The sequence below is a fragment of the Ursus arctos genome, unplaced genomic scaffold (genome assembly GCF_023065955.2).
Source record: "Ursus arctos isolate Adak ecotype North America unplaced genomic scaffold, UrsArc2.0 scaffold_23, whole genome shotgun sequence".
Classification (NCBI taxonomy): Eukaryota; Metazoa; Chordata; class Mammalia; order Carnivora; family Ursidae; genus Ursus; species Ursus arctos.
The window spans coordinates 35338617-35360323 of record NW_026622908.1 but is presented as its reverse complement, the minus strand read 5'-3'; the positions used below and the strand labels follow the sequence as shown (position 1 = coordinate 35360323).

General features: G+C 38.9%; 1 protein-coding gene across 1 annotated transcript in view; it reads right to left on the bottom strand.

Annotated features, from left to right (window-relative positions):
• The window catches only part of LOC113246509 (fatty acid desaturase 2-like protein FADS2B), a 34202-nt gene that overhangs the window by 92 nt on the left and 12403 nt on the right, over positions 1 to 21707 (bottom strand). The window contains exons 5-11 of the mRNA XM_026487106.4: positions 17984 to 18109; positions 14792 to 14852; positions 10072 to 10148; positions 9796 to 9893; positions 8716 to 8815; positions 2984 to 3063; positions 1379 to 1504 (exon numbers count right to left, since the gene is read on the bottom strand). Coding sequence (XP_026342891.4) covers positions 1379 to 1504; positions 2984 to 3063; positions 8716 to 8815; positions 9796 to 9893; positions 10072 to 10148; positions 14792 to 14852; positions 17984 to 18109 — 668 coding nt within the window. The remainder of the gene's footprint in view (positions 1 to 1378; positions 1505 to 2983; positions 3064 to 8715; positions 8816 to 9795; positions 9894 to 10071; positions 10149 to 14791; positions 14853 to 17983; positions 18110 to 21707) is intronic.

Genomic DNA, 21707 nt, shown 5'->3' with positions numbered 1-21707 from the left:
TAATGTAAAAGGAGCTGCTCCATATAACATGTGCTCTTTTACTTGATTCAGGACAGTGTTGTTATTTTCAGCTATATCTGATAGACTTTTTTTTTTTTTTTTTGCCCAGTGAAGGGAGTCAAATACACTGAATTGTCTTTTAGCAGATGAATTCACCTTTCCTATAGGAAGGAGATTGAGTTTTTATTTCATTTTATTCTCTTTGTACCCCGATTAATCAATTGTTCTTCTTTCTAGTATTAAAAAGTAAGTCTCTGAGTCTCTATAAGATAAAGCATATACCTCTATACGAACCCATCCTACATCTACCCACCCATCGTATTTTACAATGTGAAAGATATTTTTTAGGCTTTGGGGGTATAGCAATGAGTAGGAGAGACATGAGTCCCATCTACATGGAGTTCCTGGTCTAGGTTGGGAGACATATATTAAGTAATGTACTACCCACGATGTTATTTAATCATGATTATGATAAAGATCGCAAGTGAAGAGAAACAGGTGCTGCAAGAGTGGATGATGGATTTAGTTCTGGGGGTGAGGGGAGACTGAGATAAAGAAAAGGCATTTATGAGCCTTGGAAAGTGGATGGTGATTGAGAAGGTGATATGAGGGGAGGTGGTGGGCTGGAAGAACATTCTAGGCAAAAGAAAAGGTGGCAAAGGACAGGAAATGGTAAGGGGCAGGGAGTTCTGTAGCAACTGAAGAGAAGCCTGATATCTGGAAAGCAGAAGAGGGAAATGGGAGTGGTGGGGAGTCTGAACCTGGAGCACTCTCCAGGGGTCAGATCAGGCCAGGCCTGGCCTTGTTGGTTTCATTCAAGACACTGGTATTTTCTTCTTTTTCTAATTGTAAAAGAACTTATTACACCTAGATCATGGGTTGTTAATGTTTTATAGGGGTGTGTGAATACACTAAGATGAGTACAGATTTTCAGTTCCTGCAGGCTTCTCTGCTCTTGGTCAGTTACCACTCTCCGATCCACACATTTATGTCCCTGGACCCTGTAAGCATCTAAGTTTGTATCTCTGGGTGAGATGATCAGAGAGTCCCTCCCAGCACATAAATTCTAAAGCATGATAAGGCTCTGCAGGGGATACAAGGACATACGACACACAGCACTGGTTTTCAAAGCTTGACATTTAGTAGGGCAGCAAGGCATTTTCACTAAGAAGTATCTAGAAGGCAGTAGGTACGCGGTAAGAATTATTTCTTATCATTGCATTGTTGATGTTGTTCCCTGAAGAGTCTCATGTCCGTACTGGGTATACAGATGCCCTTTAATAATAGTTGCTGAGTAAATGATTCACAAGGCAGTGACAGTCTGGGGACGAGCAGGGAGGGGAAATAAGAGCTGTGAGTTGAAAGTCTCTGTAATTACCTGACAATATCTCCAAATGCTTCCAACGGGGGCTTAGTCACATACAGCAATCCATGCTTGGCACACAGTGACCTCACCAGGGGTGCCACCTTGTGATAATTATGGCGTGGCATTGTGGGAAACAGACTAGGGAAACAGAGACAGGAAATACAAAACTTAGATCAAAAGAGCAACCTGAAGGAGTTTTCTTTCCCCTATTACTAGATAAAACTCTATTAGCAATGCAGACCCAACCTCAACATTGTACAGTACTTCTGTTCTAAGAAGTTCAAGAACTCTTGTCAAAACGCTCTACTCTTATCTCTTAATGCTCTGCAAGCCCTGTGGGTGGCAAATGTTTGGGAAGACCTAAGAGAATTACCTCTATCAAATATATTTATTTTTGGCCAGGTCAAATGAAAATAGAGGGTTTTCTACCATTTTGAATTACCTAGAGAGCTGGAGATAACCACCTCCCCCACCACGTTTCTGTCTCGCTGTATATACATTAAATTCCTGCAAAATGAGTATGTTGAGTATTCAGTAAGTTTTAGTCAAGGTATGTGGGGGAAAGTTCTAGGATAGGAATAAGAAGTGAGGAGAGATGGGTTTTACCCAAGGCTTTCACTCATCAGCCAGATGAACTTCTTGGCCTTTAACCTTCTCTTTGATAAAATATGAATAATAATCTTCACTGTTCTGCTGAAATTTTAAAGATTTTATTTATTTATTTATTTATTTATTTATTTATTTATTAATTTATTTTAGATAAATAGGCCATGGAGGGGAGAGAGAGAGAGAGAGAAAGAGAGAATCTCCAGCTGACTCTGGGCTGAGCGCAGAGCCCAGCGTGACACTTGATCCCACACTGCTGAGATCATGACCTGAGCCAAAATCAAATCAGATGTCTAACCGACTGAGCCACCCAGGTGGCCCCTGCTGAGATTTTAAAGGACTAACAGGAAAAAAAGGATGAGAAAATCCCATAAGTAGTTATAAGATCTTTTTCCTTTTCTGACTATCACAGATATGGCTTAGACAAAAAGGATGTGGAAAGTCTCTTCCCTGAATATTCTGGAGAGGCTGACTTTCAAAGTACTATCATTTTCTCTTTCTTTAGTGCATGTCCACCTAACTGCCCATTGGTAAAGTATTTTCAGGTATCATTTGGAAATTGCAGCAGGAACTGGATTTCATTGTTGATTATTTCATAACCTTGGCTCTAAAGATACAGATTGATATTAATATTAAATCTTAATTAAATTTCAACACAAGTACTATGATTTTTCTTGGGTTTTGCCAACAAACCACATGCAAAAAAAAAAACCAAAAAGAAAAAAACAAAAAAACACCACCACCACCAACAAAAAACCCAATCACCAATTCCTAAGTCTTTGGGAATCTAGAAACCAAGTCATTGATATATTTTTCAAGATTCGCTCCATTTACTCACAATTGTTACGCCTTTTTTTCTTTCTTCCCTTCCTTACCATTAATGTTTATAGAAAGATAGCGGCCTTTAAAGAATTCTGGTTCATTTTTTCCCTCTAAAATCTTGAGTGTAGGGCTTTGCTCTGGACTGTATGGGGGAGTTTGCCTTTTACCATGGACTGTTTTTTTACTCACTGGTGCTCGATTTGGAAGTTCTGGTGCCCAGTGAACCAGTCATTAAAAAAGGACTGTTCAATATTACACGTGGCCAAGACCTGCAAAGAAAAAGCTTATATTAGATGTAAATGAGTTGAAGTGTCAATCAAAGAAATGTTTATTTATTCCTTTAATAATTCAATTGTTCAACAAGTACCTATTTTATGTAAGAAACTATGAGGGATAAAAAAGATACACAGTGCAAGATCTCAAGGAGCTTATGATTTAAAAAGGTAATAAGACATTTTGCTAAGAAGTTTATACAAGACAATAGATATGAAGAAGTATATGGGACCTTAGGGGGCTAAATCACCATCAGCCTTCGGATACAGAGGGCTAAGCTGTCATGAATGAGGACTCTGGAAGAGGGAAGTGGGATCGTAGGATTTTAGATTGTAGAGGTTAGAATACCATTTCCATAGAGTACACTGGAAGGACTTCTAGAGGGGAAGTAAGGCGTTCAATTGTTCCAGCCACACGTTCTGGGCATAGAAGTGTATTTCAGTGTAAGTGGTTTCCTTTGTAATCTAACATATTTTATTTGATGAATTTAAAACCCTTGCCCTAGGGAGGGGTTCACGGGCTTCTCCAGACTACCAAGATCAAGAACTCGCAGGAGTGTCATTTTAGTCGATGCCTTTCTACGGTTTAATTCTAGTCGGGGTTGTTGCCATTTCGAATGTTGTTTTTGTGGTGGTTCTATTGTCAGTGCTTCTCAAAGTGTGCTTCAGCATAACTTTGGGTTCTCTACGATCCTTTCAGGAGATCTGCGAGGTCAAAACTATTTCCAGAATACTTCTAAGATAGAATTTGCCTTTTTCATTTTCAATCTCTCATGCTTGTACAGCGGATTTTTTCCCCCCAGAGGCTTCTAAACATAGGATGGCATCATCAGTCTGATGTTTAACGTGTATTAATTTTTTTTTGTTATTTAAGGTTAATTGATAAATAAAGGTTTTAAAATTCTGTTTTAATTTCAAATGTAGTAATTGTCAGTGGATATAACCTACATAAACAAAAGCTCTTTGAGGTTCTCAGTAACTTCTGAGAATAAAAGGGGGTTCTGTGGCCAAAAAGTTTGAGAACTAATACTCCATGCTCTAATTGAAGGTCCACTGAATTTGGGAATGAGCTTAGAGAACAAAGTGATATAATGACAGGATTCTCCAGTTAATCATGGCACTGCTAGTGGAAAGCTTAGGAGGCTGGGGTATTCTGCGCTGATCAGAACTCTGTCAATCATTAACAGGATGCTCAGGGAACATGCCATGTCTCCTCTCTGGGCCTTTCTATCTTTACAAAGAAATGAAGTAAATTCCAGGGTCCTTCTAGATGTAAAATTCATTTGGTGATTCTAGGAACTCAGATTCACTTGAAAGGCTGTGTTGTGTGGGGGATGGGTCAGCAAACTTTTTCTATAATGTGCAAGGCAATAAATATTTAATTCTCTGTCATAGTTACTCAGTTTTGCCGTTGTAGCATGAAGGCAGGCGTAGATAATATGTAAATGTACAAGCATCGCTGTATCCTAATAAAATTTTATTTATGTAAATAGGCAAAGGGCTGAATTTGGCCCTTGGACTATAGTTTACTGACCCTTAGTTTAGAGCAAAGACTTTGAAATCAGATTGCCTATGTTTAAAACCTGCTTTCATTGCTGGTGGGAACGCAAAATGGTGCAGTCACTTTGGAGGACAGTTTGACAGATTCTTACAAAGCTTAACATAGTCTGAAGATATGATCCAGAAATCCTTGGTATTTACCCAAAAGAGTTGAAGACTTCTGTGTGTTCAAAACCTGTATACTAGTGTTTATAGCAGCTTTATCCATAGTTGGGAAAAGCTGGAAGCAACTAAGATGTCCTTTAAGAGGGGAATGGATAAACAGAGGTTCACCGATACAATGGAATATTATCCAGTGATGAAACTAAATTAGTTGTCAAATTGAGGAATGTACCCTCTATCCCTACACTCTAAAGTGTTTTAATCAGGAAAGGATGCTGTATTTTGTCAAATGCTTTTTCTGCATCAATTGAGAGGATCATATGGTTCTTGACTCTTTTCTTGTTGATACGATCTATCACACTGATCGATTTGCGAATGTTGAACCACCCTTGCATCCCAGGGATGAATCCCACTTGGTCATGATGGATAATCCTTTTAATGTACTGTTGGATCCTATTAGCTAGGATCTTGTTGAGAATTTTGGTGTCCATATTCATCAGGGATATCTGTCTGTAATTCTCCTTTTTGATGGCATCTTTGCCTGGTTTGGGGATCAAGGTAATACTGGCCTCATAAAATGAGTTTGGTAGTTTTCCTTCTGTTTCTATTTTTTGAAACAGTTTCAGGAGAATAGGTATTATTTCTTCTTTGAATGTTTGGCAGAATTCCTTGGGGAATCCATCAGGCCCTGGACTCTTATTTTTTGGGAAGTTTTTGATCACTGCTTCAATCTCTTCATAATTAATCGGTCTGTTTAAAAAATCAATTTCTTCCTGTTTCAGTCTTGGTAGTTTATAGGTTTCCAGGAAGGCATCCATTTCTTCCAGGTTGGCATAAAGCTGTTGATAAAAGTTTCTAATGATCCTTCTTATTTCATTGGTGTTGGTTGTAACCTCTCCCCTTTCATTCGTAATTTTATTAATTTGGGTCCTTTCTCTATTCTTTTAAATAAGTCTTGCCGGTGGCTTATCGATCTTATTTATTCTTTCAAAGAACCAGCTTCTAGTTCTGTTGATCTGCTCCACTGTGCTCCTGGTTTCTAATTCATTGATCTCCGCTCTAATCTTGATCAACTGCTTTCTCGTGCATGGGTTAGGCCTGTTCTTCTGTTCCAGCTCCAGCTTCTTGAGGTGAGAATATAAAAACTGCATTTTAGATTTTTCTATTCTTTTGAGTGAGGCTTGGATGGCTATGTATTTTCCCCTTAGGACTGCCTTTGCAGTGTCCCATAGGCTTTGGACCATTGTGTTTTCATTGTCGTTGGTCTCCATAAATTGTTTAAATTGATTTTTAATTTCCTGGTTTACCCAATCATTCTTGAGCAGGATGGTTCTTAGTCTCCAAGTGTTTGAGTTTCTTCCAAATTTTTCCTTGTGATTGAGTTCCAATTTCAAAGCATTGTGGCCTGAGAAAACCATCTATGAAAAGCCTACAGCAAATATCATTCTCAATGGGGAAAATCTGGAAGCCTTTCCCTTAAGATCAGGAACATGACAAGGATGCCCACTCTCGCCATTATTATTGAACATAGTACTAAAAGTCCTTGCAACAGCAATCAGACAAAAAGGGATAAAAGGTGTTCAAATTGGCAAAGAAGAAGTCAAAATGTCTATCTTCACAGATGACGATACTCTATATGGAAAACCCAAAAGACTCCACCCCCAAATTACTAGAACTCATAGAGCAATTCAATAATGTGGCAGGATACAAAATCAATGCTCAGAAATCAGTTGCATTTCTATACACGAACAATGAGACTGAAGAAAGAGAAATTAGGGAATCCATTGCATTTACAATAGCACCAAAATCATATGTTATCTTGGAATTAACCTAACCAAAGATGTAAAGGATCTATAGTCTGGAAACTACAAATCACTCTTGAAAGACATTGAAGAAGACACAAAAAGATGGAAAAATACTCCATGCTCATGGATCGGAAGAATTAACATAGTTAAAATGTCTGTGCTACCCAGAGCAATCTCCATTTTCAATGCCATCCCAATCAAAATACCAATGACATTTTTCAAAGAACTGGAACAAAAAGCCCTTAAATTTGAGTGGAACCAGAAAAGGCCCCAAATCACCAAGGAATTGTTGAAAAGGAAAAACAAAGCTGGGGGCATCACGTTGCCGGATTTCAAGCTATACTACAAAGCTGTGATCACAAAGACAGCATGGTACTGGCACAAAAACAGACACATAGACCAGTGGAACAGAATAGAGAACCCAGAAATGGACCCTTGGCTCTTTGGGCAACTAATCTTTGACAAAACAGGAAAAAACATCCAGCGGAAAAAAGACAGTCTCTTCAATAAATGGTGCTGGGAAAATTGGACAGCTACATGCAAAAGAATGAAACTTAACCACTCTCTCACACCATACACAAAGATAAACTCCAAATGGATGAAAGACCTTGATGTGAGACAGGAATCCATCAAAATCATGGAGGGGAACATAGGCTGCAACCTCTTTGACATTGGCCACAGCAACTTTTTTCATGACACGTCTCCAAAGGCAAGAGAAACAAAAGAAAAAATGAACTTGTGGGACTTCATCAAGATAAAAATCTTCTGCACAGCCAAGAAAACAGTCAAAAAAACTAAGAGGCAGCCCACGGAATGGGAGAAGATATTTGCAAATGACACTACAGATAAAAGACTGGTATCCAAGATCTACAAAGAACTTCTCAAACTCAATACATGAGAAACAAATAATCAAATAAAAAAATGGGCAGAAGATATGAAGAGATACTTTTCTAACGAAGACATACAAATGGCTAACAGACACATGAAAAAATGTTCAAAATCATTAGCCATCAGGGAAATTCAAATCAAAACCACATTGAGATACCACCTTACACCAGTTAGAATGGCAAAAATGGACAAGGCAGGAAACAACAAATGTTGGAAAGGATGTGGAGAAAGAGGATCCCTCCTACATTGTTGGTGGGAATGCAAGTTGGACAGCCACTTTGGAAAACAGTGTGGAGTCCCTTGAAAAGTTAAAAATTGTGCTACCCTATGATCCAGCAATTGCACTACTGGGTATTTACCCCAAAGATACAGACGTAGTGAAGAGAAGGGCCATATGCACCCCAATGTTCATAGCAGCATTGTCCATAGTAGCTAAATCGTGGAAGGAGACGAGATGCCCTTCAACAGATGAATGGATTAGAAGATGTGGTCATATATACAATGGAATATTACTCAGCCATCAAAAGAACAATTTCTCAACATTTGCAGCAACATGGATGGGACTGGAGGAGATAATGCTAAGCGAAATAAGTCAAGCAGAGAAAGACAATTATCATATGGTTTCATCATTTATGGAACATAAGAGGTAGGAGGATTGGTAGGAGAAGAAAGGGAAGAAGAAAGAGGGGGTAAACAGAAGGGGAAATGAACCATGAGAGACTATGGACTCTGGGAAACAAACTGAGGGCTTCAGAGGGGCGGGGAGTAGGGGAATGGGTTAGGCTGGTGATGGGTAGTAAGGAGGGCACATATTGCATAGTGCACTGGGTGTTATACGCAACTAATGAATCATCGAACTTTACATCAAAAACTAGGGATGTACTGTATGGTGACTAACATAATAAAAAATTATTATAAAAATATAAAATAAATTAGTTGTCAAGTCATGAAAGGACATGGAAGAAACATAAATTATTTTTTTTGTTAATATTGCCAATAATATTGCTAAGTGAATAAAGTCAGTTGTAAAATGTAAAGAAAAATAAAAATAAAAAATAAAACCTGCTTTCTACCACTGACTAGCTGTGTGATCTTATACAAGTTACTCAACTTCTTCATGTCTTCCGTGAAGTGGTAATAATCATAGCACATGTATCATGTGGTTACATGCAAAACAGTGGACAGTGCCTGGCCCCTAGTAAGCATTCCATAAGTATAAAGTATTATTATTTGAGGTAACCAGACTCTAAATCAGTAGGGTCTCAAGGATCTTCTCCTAGGATCTCCACTTTACCTGGGTGCTGAACCAGTCCTTCTTCTCCTCCTCTGTGCTCATTTTCATTGGTATATGGCTCATTTGGACAATATATGTCATCCAGGGACTTTCAAGAAACCTTTCAGAGAATAAAAGGAGAAAGTGAGGACTCCTTGGGGTGTTTCAGTTCCTGTCACCGGGCTTTACAACTTCTGGCAGATCTGGCTGAGCATTGGAAGAAATGGAAGGGAATCAAAGATTCCAGTAAAATGGTGGTCCTTTGTTTTCCTCTTCGGGGGCCCTTTATATATAGAGTGATGACACACTAGACTTTGGTACATGACCAATCTTGCAGCCTAATGTATGGTAGCAGTGACCCCAAAGTTCACTGCAGCATTGGCCCAAGGATCAAAAGATAACCAGGACATAAGCAAAGTGGTTGACAACTTTGGCTTTGTCATCAGGATAGAACTGGATTCAAGTTCTGATTTGGCACTGCCACTGGCCCTTACTTGCTCTATAACCTTGACAAACAACTTAATCTCTCTGAGCTTCAGCTCTCTTAGCAGAAAAATGAAGATGATGCTATCTACATCACAGGAATGTGCAAGATAATGCAGATAAATCCTTTATCCAAGTGCCTGATGCATAGTAGCTGTAAATATCCTTATTATTATGTAGGGTTTAGAGTAATAATGTGAAAGAATGGGTGAGGAATAAATTGAAAAGTTGAAGAGAACTCTTTAGTCATTTTGGTTTTGGGAAAATCTGTAGTCATAAAGTAACCATTAAAAATTCCTGTCCTTCCGTTACTTTTGGCAAGGATTATGGTGTCCAGCTGGATTACAATTCTAAAGAACTTGGGGATCAGATGGAATTCTGCAATTGGGAATTAAACATGTGGAAAGAAAATGACAAGATCGGGCAAATTCTTTTTCCAAGGAACTTTTCTTATTCAACTATTTCAACTTCTTTTAAAAAATATGTTCATGGAAATGTCTCAGTTACAGAGAATGGGGCCTGCTGTTCCAATCTTCTGCTAATCACAAACAGCTCAGATAAGGAAGGTAAGAGGATCATTTAGGTCATGCAGATAAAAGAATATTCTTGCTTTCTTACTTGACCATGAATATGAGCAATATGGTTCCAAAGATTCCATAAAAAGGGCCTAACATGATGAAATGGCGGATGTAAAAGCTGCTGACCCAAGCAATGTCCTGCAGAGAGAATGATTGACAGTTAAATGCCCTGGACACAATTTCATTTTCCCTTCATTAGGCTAGGGCTAAGTCTTATGCCTTATTAGTCAAGGAAGCTACATCTGGAAGGGACTAAACATTTTCATGTCCCCTTTTCTATCTGATCTACCTTCAGAGGATGAGTCAAGTTACTCACCTCCCAAAATCTTTGGATGTACATCGATCGCATGGATTTCAGGTTGACAAGTAGAGGCCCAAAGAGGGGCATCACAACTGAAAAAGAACAACAGTAAAAAAATATGGTGAGTAAATGAGTAGAATGTGACCCCAGTGTAAATAAGCAGGAGTCTACCTCCTTAACATGTCACTCCTGGAATGTTGCCCCTGAGAAGCGATGCAAAGTGGAGATCCACAGCCATACCCTGGACTCCATGGGGCTCTTTGAGTCTCTGAGGCTGAAACAAGAATTTGGTTCAAGTTCCCTCAAGAAGACTAAGGAAGTTTTGAAAATTTGAGTCATTCTTGATAGAGGCATTCCAGAAAAGCTTCTGCTCTGAACTTTCATGCTTTCTCAAGGTCCATGGAATCCTTCAGTCCATGACAATCCTTAGGATTGGGCCCTGTCACAATATGTCAAGGTAGCAGAAATACAGAAGCAATACTCATTTTCTGACCAGATGGTTATTTACCTGCTTCTCCCCCAGGACCAGTGGGGAGAAGGAAAAGGACACAGTGAAACAGCTCCCAAGGACAGAGAGTTTTGTGAGATGGGCATTCTGCAGTGGATCCACTCCATCCATTTATTCCTCATGAGCTAAGGTCATATTGCAGCACTATAGACAGGGAAGAAGGCTCAGAAAAGAAATTCCAACAGCTCTTTTTCTTATGGGAACACACCTCTGTTTAGGTTCAAGATCAGCTACCTTTCAAAATGGGGCACTGATGTCCTCACTCCTCTTTTTGCTCATGCAGGAGAAGGAGAGCGTGACTATCATGGGATGGGGCTGCAGAATTCCAGCAGTGGAAGGGGCAGCAGTGGGAATTGACCCTCATATCTCAAAAAATGGGATCACAGGCCATCCTGGTCAGGCATGTTACAGATGACTACTGGTGCCTAACATTCGGGCAAATCAGATAATCTGCAACAGAGTTTCTCAATCCGGCATTTTGGGCCAGGTAATACCTTATTGTTAAGGGCTGTCCTGTGTATTGTAGGATGTTTAACAGAACCACTGGCTTCTACCTACTGGGTGCCAGTCCCATCCCTTTCCCTCCATTGTGTTAACCAAAAATGTCTCTAGACATTTTTGTCTATGTCCCATTGGGATAACATTACTTCTGGTAGAGAACCACTGATCTACAGGAAATGTTTGGGACCTTCCCTGATTTTGTCTTATTTCTCAAATGTGTAAGCATTTTTTAGATGAGCATATTTTGGGGTTCCATGAAAACTTTCTTTGTGAGCTGACATGAGTTTGATTTTGGTTAAGAACAAAGCATTTTTAATTCTTTCAAAGAACAAGCTCCTAGTTTTGTTGCTCTGTTCTACTGTTTTTTGTTTTTTTGATTTCTATATCATTGATTTCTGCTCTAATCTTTATTATTTCTCTTCTCCTGCTGGATTTAGGCTTTATTTGATGTTCTTTTTCCAGCTCCTTCAGGTGTAAGGTTAGGTTGTGTATTTGAGAACTTTCTTGTTTGTAGAGGAAGTCCTATATTGCTATACTTGCCTGTTAGGACCACCTTTGCTGTATCCCAAAGATTCTGAACTGTCGTGTTTTCCTTTTCGTTTGTTTCCATGTATTTTTAAAATTCATCTTTAATTTCCTTGTTGACCCATTCATTCTTTAGTAAGATGCTCTTTAACCTCTGTATATTTGTATTCCTTCCAAATCTTTTCTTGTGATTGAAATCAAGAAATGAATCCCATTTACAGTTGCATCAAAACCCATAAGATACCTAGGAACAAACCTAACCAAAGAGGCAAAGGATCTGTACTCTGAAAACTATAGAACACTTAAGAAAGAAATTGAGGAAGATACAAAGAAATGGAAAAACATTCCATGCTCATGGATTGGAAGAACAAAAATTGTTAAAATGTTTATGCTACCCAGAACAATCTTCACATTCAATGCAATCTGTATCAAAATGCCATCGACATTGTTCACAGAGCAGGAACAAATAATCCTAAAATTTGTGTGGAGCCAGAAGAGACCCCGAATAGCCAGAGGAATGTTGAAAAAGAAAACCAAAGCTGGTGGCATCACAATGCCAGACTTCAAGCTCTATGACAAAGCTGTAATGATCAAGACAGTATGGTACTGGCACAAAAACAGACACATAGATCACAGAACAGAATAGAGAGTCCAGAAATGGACCCTCGACTCTATGGTCAACTAATTTTTGACAAAGCAGGATAGAATATCCAATGGAAAAAGGACAGTCTCTTCAATAAATGGTGCTGGGAAAATTGGACAGCCACATGTAGAAGAATGAAATTGGATCATTTTTTTACACCATACACAGAGATAAACTCAAAATGGATGAAAGACCTAAATATGAGACAGGAATCCATCAAAATCCTAGGGGAGAACTTTTTCAAACTCAGCCGTAACAATTTCTTGCTAGACATGTCTCCAAAGGCAAGGGAAACCAGGCAAAAATGAACTATTGGGACTTCATCAAGATAAAACACTTTTTACAGCAAAGGAAATAGTAAAACTAAAAGGCAACCTACAGAATGGGAGAAGATATTTGCAAATGACATACCAGATAAAGGCCTACTATTAAAGATCTATAAAGAACTTATCAAACTCAATACCTAAAAAACAATCTAGTCAAGAAATGGGCAGAAGACATGAACAGACATTTCTCCAAAGAAGACATCCAAATGGCCAACAGACACATGAAAAAATGTTCCACATCACCTGGCATCAGGGAAATACAGATCAAAACCACAATGAGATACCACATCACACCAGTCAGAATGGCTAAAATTAACAACTCAGGAAACAACAAATGTTGACAAGGATGCAGAGAAAGAGGAACCCTCTTACACTGTTGATGGGAATGCAGGCTGGTACCCCCCCCATTCTGGAAAACAGTATGGAGGTTCCCCAAGAAGTTAAAAATAGATCTTCCCTGTGACCAGCAATTGCACTACTGGGTATTTACCCCAAAGAGACAAATGTAGTGATCCGAAGGGGCACCTGCACCCCAATGTTTATAGCAGCAATGTCCATAATAGCCAAACTATGGAAAGAGCCCAGATGTCCAGTGACAGATGAATGGATAAAGAAGATATGATATACACAGAGACACACAGAGACACACCAATGGAATATTACTCAGCCATCAAAAAGAATGAACTCTTATAATTTGCCATGACATGGATGGAACTAGAGGTATTATGCTAAGTTAAATAAGTCATAGAAAGACAAATACTATGTGATTTCACTCATATGTCTAATTTAAGAAACAAAATGGATGAACATAGGTGAAGTGATGAAAAAATACAATAAGATGAAAATTGGGAGGGAGGAAAACCATAAAAGACACAGAACTCTAGGAAACAAACTGAAGTTTGTTGGAGGACAGGTCATGGGGGGAAGGGGTATTTGGGTGAGGGCATTAAGGAGGGCACTTGATAAAATGAGCACTGTGTGTTATATGCAATTGACGAATCACTAAATTCTACCTCTGAAACTAAAAAAAAAACCCAAAAAACAAAAATAAAAAAACCCAACCCAAAGCATTTTTGCTTATGATATTTTTTTATCAGTATCAGAATTATTTAGCTCCCCTATTGTCTTTCAAGCCTGAACCCACGTTCAGATCTGTTATATATACATTTGTACATACATGTGATTTTCACTTATATTGGGAGCAAATGTCATAAAGGATTTCCAGTGACTTGTGTTAATGAAGTGGGAGTTTAAGCATTTGCAGGATTATTGAACTTCAAAAGTTGAATAGAAATGCCAGCTGGCACGTATTGCATGGTGCACTGGGTGTTATACGCAACTAATGAATCATTGAGCCTTACATCGGAAACCGGGGATGTACTGTATGGTGACTAACATAATATAATAAAAAATCATTAAAAAAAAATGCCAGCTGTTCTCCACTGAGAAACTGAACAAAGTTCTATGTCTTAACAGTTATTATGCTCTTCTTGAAAGCTTCTTGATGTCAATGATACCAGCTTAGAAATAAAAAACCTTTTATCTTAAAAAATGCACTTTGAATGATGGAAGGTTTCCTTTGTGTGTTAAAGCATCTCTATAGTTGATTGTTCAAATATTGGCTTTCTGTAAAAAAATTATAATAATTTTAGGCCGTTTGTAGTAGAATATCAATAAATTTTGTCACTTGGACCATTTTAATTACTACCTTAAAAGTAAAATATATACTGACGTATATCTACATGTCTCTGTCCACCGAAATATCTTCTGCAGCTTATGTAGGCCATGGGAGTAGCCATCTCTCTTTCACCCAGAAGCTTTACAGGTGCCTTTTATCCCTGAGACTCTACATTTCTGACTTCACATTGTTAATCCTTTGGCATTCTTTTCCTATCTCTTTTTCTTCCCTAACCAAATACCACTATTCCTTTCTTCTTGAAAGGTGTTTAGTCTTTCAAGGACGAGATTCGCAGATGCAAGATTCCTTGATTGGCACCCCGACTTCAATCTCTCTTGAAGCTTCTCATGAGATGCACATTAAAAATGTTTATTTGCTTTTCCTTTTACGAGTTGTGCCCCAGGAAGCCTGAAATAAGATATGCTGCTTTTCCCAGTCACAAGAAGACATGGGCTGATCGCTCTGTGAGAGCACTGCAGTCATGCCGTCTGCCTTGACAATGGCTTGCTTCAAAGACAGGGGATGATAAAGAAAGTGGCTCCAAGGAGACTCACCCCAGTAGAAATACAGGTGCTGCTTTTCATAGTCGATGTATTTGATTTTCTTCTTGCCATACTGAATGGAGAGAGAATAAAACTCAAATAAGAGACAAGACCTCCGGTCATTACATTCAAGGGCAATGCTGTGTGTGTGTGTGTGTGTGTGTGTGTGTGTGCATGTCTAAAATCTCTTATAGAAAGAGCCAACTGGTCAGAGTTTGTTGGCTGTCAAACTTAGGCACTAGAAGAGCCAGAACTGCAATCAGAGGAAATATTGAGGCATCTTTTTGTTTTAATCAAATGTGGGCAATTCTTGCATTTGACTATGGGGATTGTGATTAAAAGAAATTTCCTATGGAAGCCATTTTGAAACTTTTTGTCCTTATATGGAGTAGAGTGGTGATTGAAAAGGATATTTCTGATGAGTTTTTCTAGCTCATCTTAACTGTGGTGTTTAGAATTCTGCTTGAAACCCAGTCTTCATCTCCATCCATTCATCCGACAGATATTTATCAAATGGTCATGCGATAAAAGATATAGGCATGGCCCCTCTTATCTGTCCCATCTTTCCACCTTTATGTTCTCATCATGGCTCTCACACTGTGATTTACTATTTCTAAGGCATAATGACATTACGTATATCTTTTTTGGAGGAGGGAGGGGCAGTGAGAGGGAGAGGGAGAATCTTGAGCAGGTTCCATGCCCAGTATAGAGCCTGGAGTGGGGCTTGATCTCACAACCCTGAGATCATGATCCAAAATCAAGAGTCGGACGCTTAACTGATTGAGCTACGCAGGCGCCCCTACATATAATCTTAATACTGGAAATTTGATTCATTTTCTAGGAGTCTCCTTAGTTAATTTAGTCTGTGCTCAGCACACAAGGACAGCAAATACCCCGAGGGGAGGCATAAAGGTAATGGTTATATCTCCAGTACCTAGTAAACATGCAATAAATCACTATAATACAATAAATCTCTTTCTTTGAAAGAAAGAATGAATGAATGAAAATTTACATCTCTATATTTTTACTATAGTTTATTCGGTCACAAGACTATAGGCAGCATTTGATTTCTGCTCTCCCGCATTCTGTTGATATCTTCCCTCCTACATATAGACTTCTTTTCCTATTTGTATAGTAGGGTTGACTCTTTCTTCTCTTACTGTCATAGATAAGAGGAAATATCATGGTGATGATGTTATAAGAGCTATTTGCAGTTACTCCCAAACCTCCAGATATTTAAGTAGTGGGAAACATGGAAACAAGAACAGGTGGAAAATTCCTGGGAGATGGCACACCTAGATGGAGGACTGATTTTGAGTATCACTCCAAAGGAGGGCTCTACATCTTCCAAACATGAGTATAGATAGAAAAGTTGGCAGTAAAACGAGAAGGAAGGGAAAGTGGAGGGCTCTTCAGAAGTATTTTTTATGTAAAATAACTGAATTTTAGAGTTTAAATAATTTTAAGCAATGACTTGGACAGTAGCTGTGAAATCATACCACATAAACCCTAAGGTCTAGGGACATGTCCCAAAAGCAGCTGTAAAACTTGGAGAGGTGACCTCCATCATTTGTAAAAAGGTAGCATGCGTATTGAACATAGCCCCACAGAGGGCAATTCTGGAGAGGGTCAGCCTGCCTTGTAAAATTCAGTAAGACAAATTCTTGCTCTATGCGGATGATTAGAGAAATCAGCGTCACACTTTTGGTGATGAGTATAGGAATCCACAACCATCAGAGAGGTCCAACTTGATTGTGGAGCCGTTGTCAAAAACAACCGATTGAGGATCACAGCCAGAGACTTTTTTTTTTTTTTTTTTAATCTAGTCAAGAGACTGGTTCTTAATTCGGCTGCAGAAGGTTGGGGCTTCCAAAGCTGGGAGAACTTACTTTCAAAAGGTTGCCCAATTTTTGTTTTATGTAGTGCCAAGTGCAGGCAGCAACTGACAGAGCGATACCCTTTTATTTTTAATAAAACTCCTATGGGGCGCCTGGGTGGCTCAGTCGTTAAGCGTCTGCCTTCGGCTCAGGGCGTGATCCTGGAATCCTGGGTTCGAGCACCACATCAGGCTCCTCTGCTGGGAGCCTGCTTCTTCCTCTCCCACTCCCCCTGCTCGTATTCCCTCTCTTGCTGGCTTTCTCTCTTTGTCAAATAAATAAATAAAATCTTTAAACAAAACAAAACAAAAAACTCCTAAATTCTTTTAGGAAATAGCAGCCTCTAAGTACCTGACTTCCAGGTTCTATCATTTCCCTTGGAAGAGAAATACGTTTCTGTGATTATCCTTGTATCTCTTTGTTGAAGTAAGACTTTCTCCTAAAAAATTTGGTAAAAGTCCTTCACATGATGATTTTTAAGTTGAGGTTAAAAAAACAAATGGGGGGGGGAAATGGGATAGGCCGGTGATGAGTAGTAAGGAGGGCACATATTGCATGGTGCACTGGGTGTTATACACAAGTAATAAATCATGGAACTTAAAAAAAAATAAAGTAAAAAAAAAGAATAAATGGAAAAAAATAAAAACAAACAAACAAACAGCAACTGAGCAATTCTGGAATTGACTTTTCCCCTCCTTTTTCTATTGTTTAAGAAGTCCAAATTAGAGGTGAGATCTCTCAGTGTCTTATAAAAGCATTTGGGCTGTGGTTCATGTACGAATGAATCAAATAAACATGAACTAAAAATACCAGCATAGCTTTTTAAACTGAGCTAGAATTAGTTGAGATAACTAGTTTTTCAGATATTTGTGATTTAATGCTTACTGACTGTACTGACATGTTTTCTCTGAATGAATGTCTCCATATCCTCATTAAAGTTTGGAGAGTCATTGTCAACCTTAGTCATCTGGTTTCACTATTTAACATTATCTTGTGTTTCCTCAGAGGTAGTGATGGCCTGGGCAGGGATCTGTCTGTCACCAGGATTGCTCAAGCAGGGTGATATGGGTCATCATATTTCCTGTTGTAAGAGGTTGGCTGGATGTCCTTGAAGGTCATAGAATCACATGCTTTACATCTCCTTCTATTCATACAACCCCAGATTTGGTTATTTCACATCTGTGTCCTGGACTTAAAATAAGGGGATATGCTCTGAGAATGTGCTTGAAGTGGACCTCCTGCTTGATTTTTCCTGGACAAGACCATAGATGTTTCCAGAAACCACTTTCAGGAACATTTCTCATGTGCTTGGGAATTCTAAACATACCTTGACAGGTTGTATATCTCCAACCAGGAAAAGTGGGCCCACATTAATATCTGGGTCTTTGGGGTAGATGTTTGTTTTCACATGATGTTGGAAGTGTTCGTGATTCCACCATTTTGTTGACAGGCCCTAAGGAGAAGAGAGGTTTCATTAGAGGCGAGATTTCTCTCCTGAAATGTCCTCTTTCAGAGTTTTCTATATGCATCTCTAAAGTCAAAGTAAGATACCTGAGCTTCTTGAACTTGCCCCTGGGCCACAGACTGACTCATTGGACAAAGGCTTTCAAAACCAACAAACAAATAATTATGTGATCCGGGAACACAAATTCAGACTAAGGCAATTCCTGATCATGAAATTTCATAAAAACCTGCTGCAATGAAATGTTTTTCCATCCCTCTTTCTTTAGGGGGCGGGTCCTCATTTAAAAAAATTCTAAAGGTGGGTAGGGTGAGAGTATTCTTATTATACAAATAAAGAAAACTCAGCTCTTAAATTTTAATTAGCTCTGGGGGAACAATGGTGCTAGGAATCCTGCTTTAATGAGTATTTCAAAGAATCATGGGTCTGAAATGATTTCTTAGGAGGACTTGGCTCAGATCATTGCATGTTCAGGCTTCAGTGCTCTCACATTAAAATAAATTAGAATAAAAATATTTGAATTGATGCCAAGCTCAAATCACCTCTGATTAGGTTGTTTGTGATTTTCTCTCTCTCAATGACAATCTGAAGGTCTTAATAGAGCTAAGATTTGAAAGTACATTGATGTGGTTTCATATCCTGGATGTACAAATACTGTTGTGTGGCTTGGGTAAATTTCACACTCTTTGAGGTTCTATTCTGTCTTCAGTAAATGTAATATAATGACATTTACCTCTATGAGTTGTTTGGGGAGACATGAGATGATGTATGTAGAATGTTGGCGTATTGAGATATTCAATTTCTCCTCTTTTCCCCTATTACATTAATTGCTACAGAAGAATAAAGAACATTTGTTTTTCATTGCATATTTGACCTCTCTCAGCAACTGGCCTATACGTGTTTCAGATCTTCACTGTTCAATACAGTAGCCATGAGCCACATGCTGGTTGTTGAGCACTTGAAGTATGAGCAGTCAAATTAAGATGGGCTGTATGTGTACAATATTAGATTTTGAGACTCAGGATGAAAAAAGGAGTGAAAATACCACATTAATGATTTTTCTATTGATTACATGTTGAAATGATAATATTTTGAATATGTATATGGGGTAATAAAGGTAAAAATCTGGCTATTAGAAAATTTAAAATGATTAATGTCATTTTAATGTAGCTTGCATTATATTTATGTTGGACTATGCTGGTCTAGACACGGACATCCTCCGTAAAGGGGGATGGGCATGTTTGAAAATCTGCAAGTGTTAACATTGTCTTTCCATGGTCCTTGTTGCGGAGTCCTCTCTTAGCCAACTCCTCCTGACCCCATCCATCAGGAGAGATATTCTCTTCACCTCTAACACTCCCTACCATCCTTACAGTGAAATCTCTCTTCCTCCATCCCAGATCTCTCCCCTGAATCTCATGCTTGAAAGGGCAGTCACTTTCTAAACATTTCATTTTGGATGGCTCATAATATGTCAACAATGTGTACTCATCAATTTTTATTCTCCCTTCTAGGGCTCCACTGCTCTCTGCACTTCTCCCATCAAACTGAGCTCACTCTTACAGCTGTGCATTGTCCTATTATTGATGCATTCATTATTTATTTTGAAGTACATCCCACGCATCAGACACTGAGCCAAGCATTTGGAATATAAAGTCAGACATGATAAAATGGGGTTCCCACACTTATGAAACATACCATCTTAATGGGAGCAGTAAGCACACAAGGACACTGTGAATAGCAAAGATTCACTTTGTTAATTAAATCTTTCGAGAGCCAACATTTTGGCCTCTTCCACCAGCTGGCTGTACCTTTGCACTCAATAACTATCTGGAAACTGGTAATAGGAGAGACAAGTCTTGATTCATGGTAGGTCGTGGAGCAGATCTTGACAGTTCAAGGTTCTGGAGCTTCGAACAGCGGTCAGAGAAATTATGGGTGTGATCTAAAGCAGCTGGCTCTACCCTCAGCCCTGGGTCTGGATGCCACAGTTACTGGAGCCAAGGGATAGACTGTTCCATGGGGAAGTGAAGATAATCAGCTGCATGCAAATAGGCTGCCCCATACCAAATGCCATCTAGAAACTACCCTGTCATTTCTCATTTCCAAGTGAGGTCCTTGCTTGGTGCAGTATAAGGAATCCAAGCCTTGGCCTGAAGCCATTTTTTGGCTTGAATTCAAATCCCTGCTCCCGGATGTGTATGGCCTTGGGCAAAATCCTCATCTGTGAAATAGATAAGAAGAGGATTACAGGAAATAACATGCTTGACACTCCTACCCCCAAATTATTTTCAGATGTAGTCATGGAAACAGGATAGGCCAGATTTTCAAGGTAGGTCTTAGTATCAAATACTTTGTCCTTTTGTCCCTATAATATACTTGATTCTTACAGTTTTCAAACTGTGCATCCTGGGTGTTGGGGGAGGGGATTTGAAAGATATGTTACAGGGAGTCCATTTGGATTTTGGCTTGGCACAGAAGTCCAAAATGTGTGCAGATATTTGGCAGTGTGCTTTCAGAAGGGCTCTTTTATTGCAAAAACACTATGAAGACCAGACAGACAAATTTACTTAGTGCAGTGAGTGAAAAAAAATTTCAAAGAGAATCCCAATATCTGTGCTTTTCCAGGGGGAGGGTAAATTGACATGAGATCAAGTTTTGAAATTTAAAATTGTGATGTAAGTAAATGGTGAAAGGGTTGCTGCTTATATTATAATTTTCTTTGTTACCTCCCTCCTGCCTGCCTTTCCTTCCCACAGACGGTTTTCTCTCCTGCACAGAGTGAAGCCTATATTCATTTTCCTCACGAATCACTGGTTTTGCTGCAAAAAGGCACAGTACACTTGATTTGCTTTTAGAGAGTTTCCCATTTACTTACTCCGTTCATGAGTCGTCAAAGTTATATTCATTTCAACTAGAGCAAAATTATTTCTGGCAACACAATTTACAGAGAGAGAGTGGTGTAAGAATTTGGGCCAATGGGAAAGCAGTGACTTTTTAAAAGCACCAACAAGGGTGGAGCTTGAAATATTACATATACTGGCACCAAGTCAACTGGCAATTATCTCCAGGGCACAAGTCCCCCTCTTCCCCTGACTTCCTCAAAACACAGAGAGTTGGAGACCTCGTTACCTAATTCTTACAAGGGCAGAAGAAACTGTCTTTGCTTTTATTCTGTGGTAAAGATTTCTGAGTGAATAAATACTTTTTCAAGTTAAATGAGACTGGTCACATAAAATGCCAATATATTATTCATTCTAACCATTCTGAGTAACAGACATAATTCTAATACAAATCTAGATCCGACTCTGTGTTATTTACTCTACTTAAACTTCGTTTGCTCAGCTGGAAAGAGGGTTGATAAGACTGTGATTTTAAGTATCTTCCAGTTCAACATGAAAACTTTGTTAAGGCAAAACAAATAGGCTCTGAGTCAGTGCTTATGAGTTTTTCCTAAAGTGACCTGGCTCAAATGCAAGATTTGGCTTAGTGGAAGGCTCAGAGGCACTTCGCCGCTTCTGGGCAAGAGTACATAAATAAATAGAGTCAATAAATCCTAGAATGTCGTAGAATAGCAGAGATGCAGTTT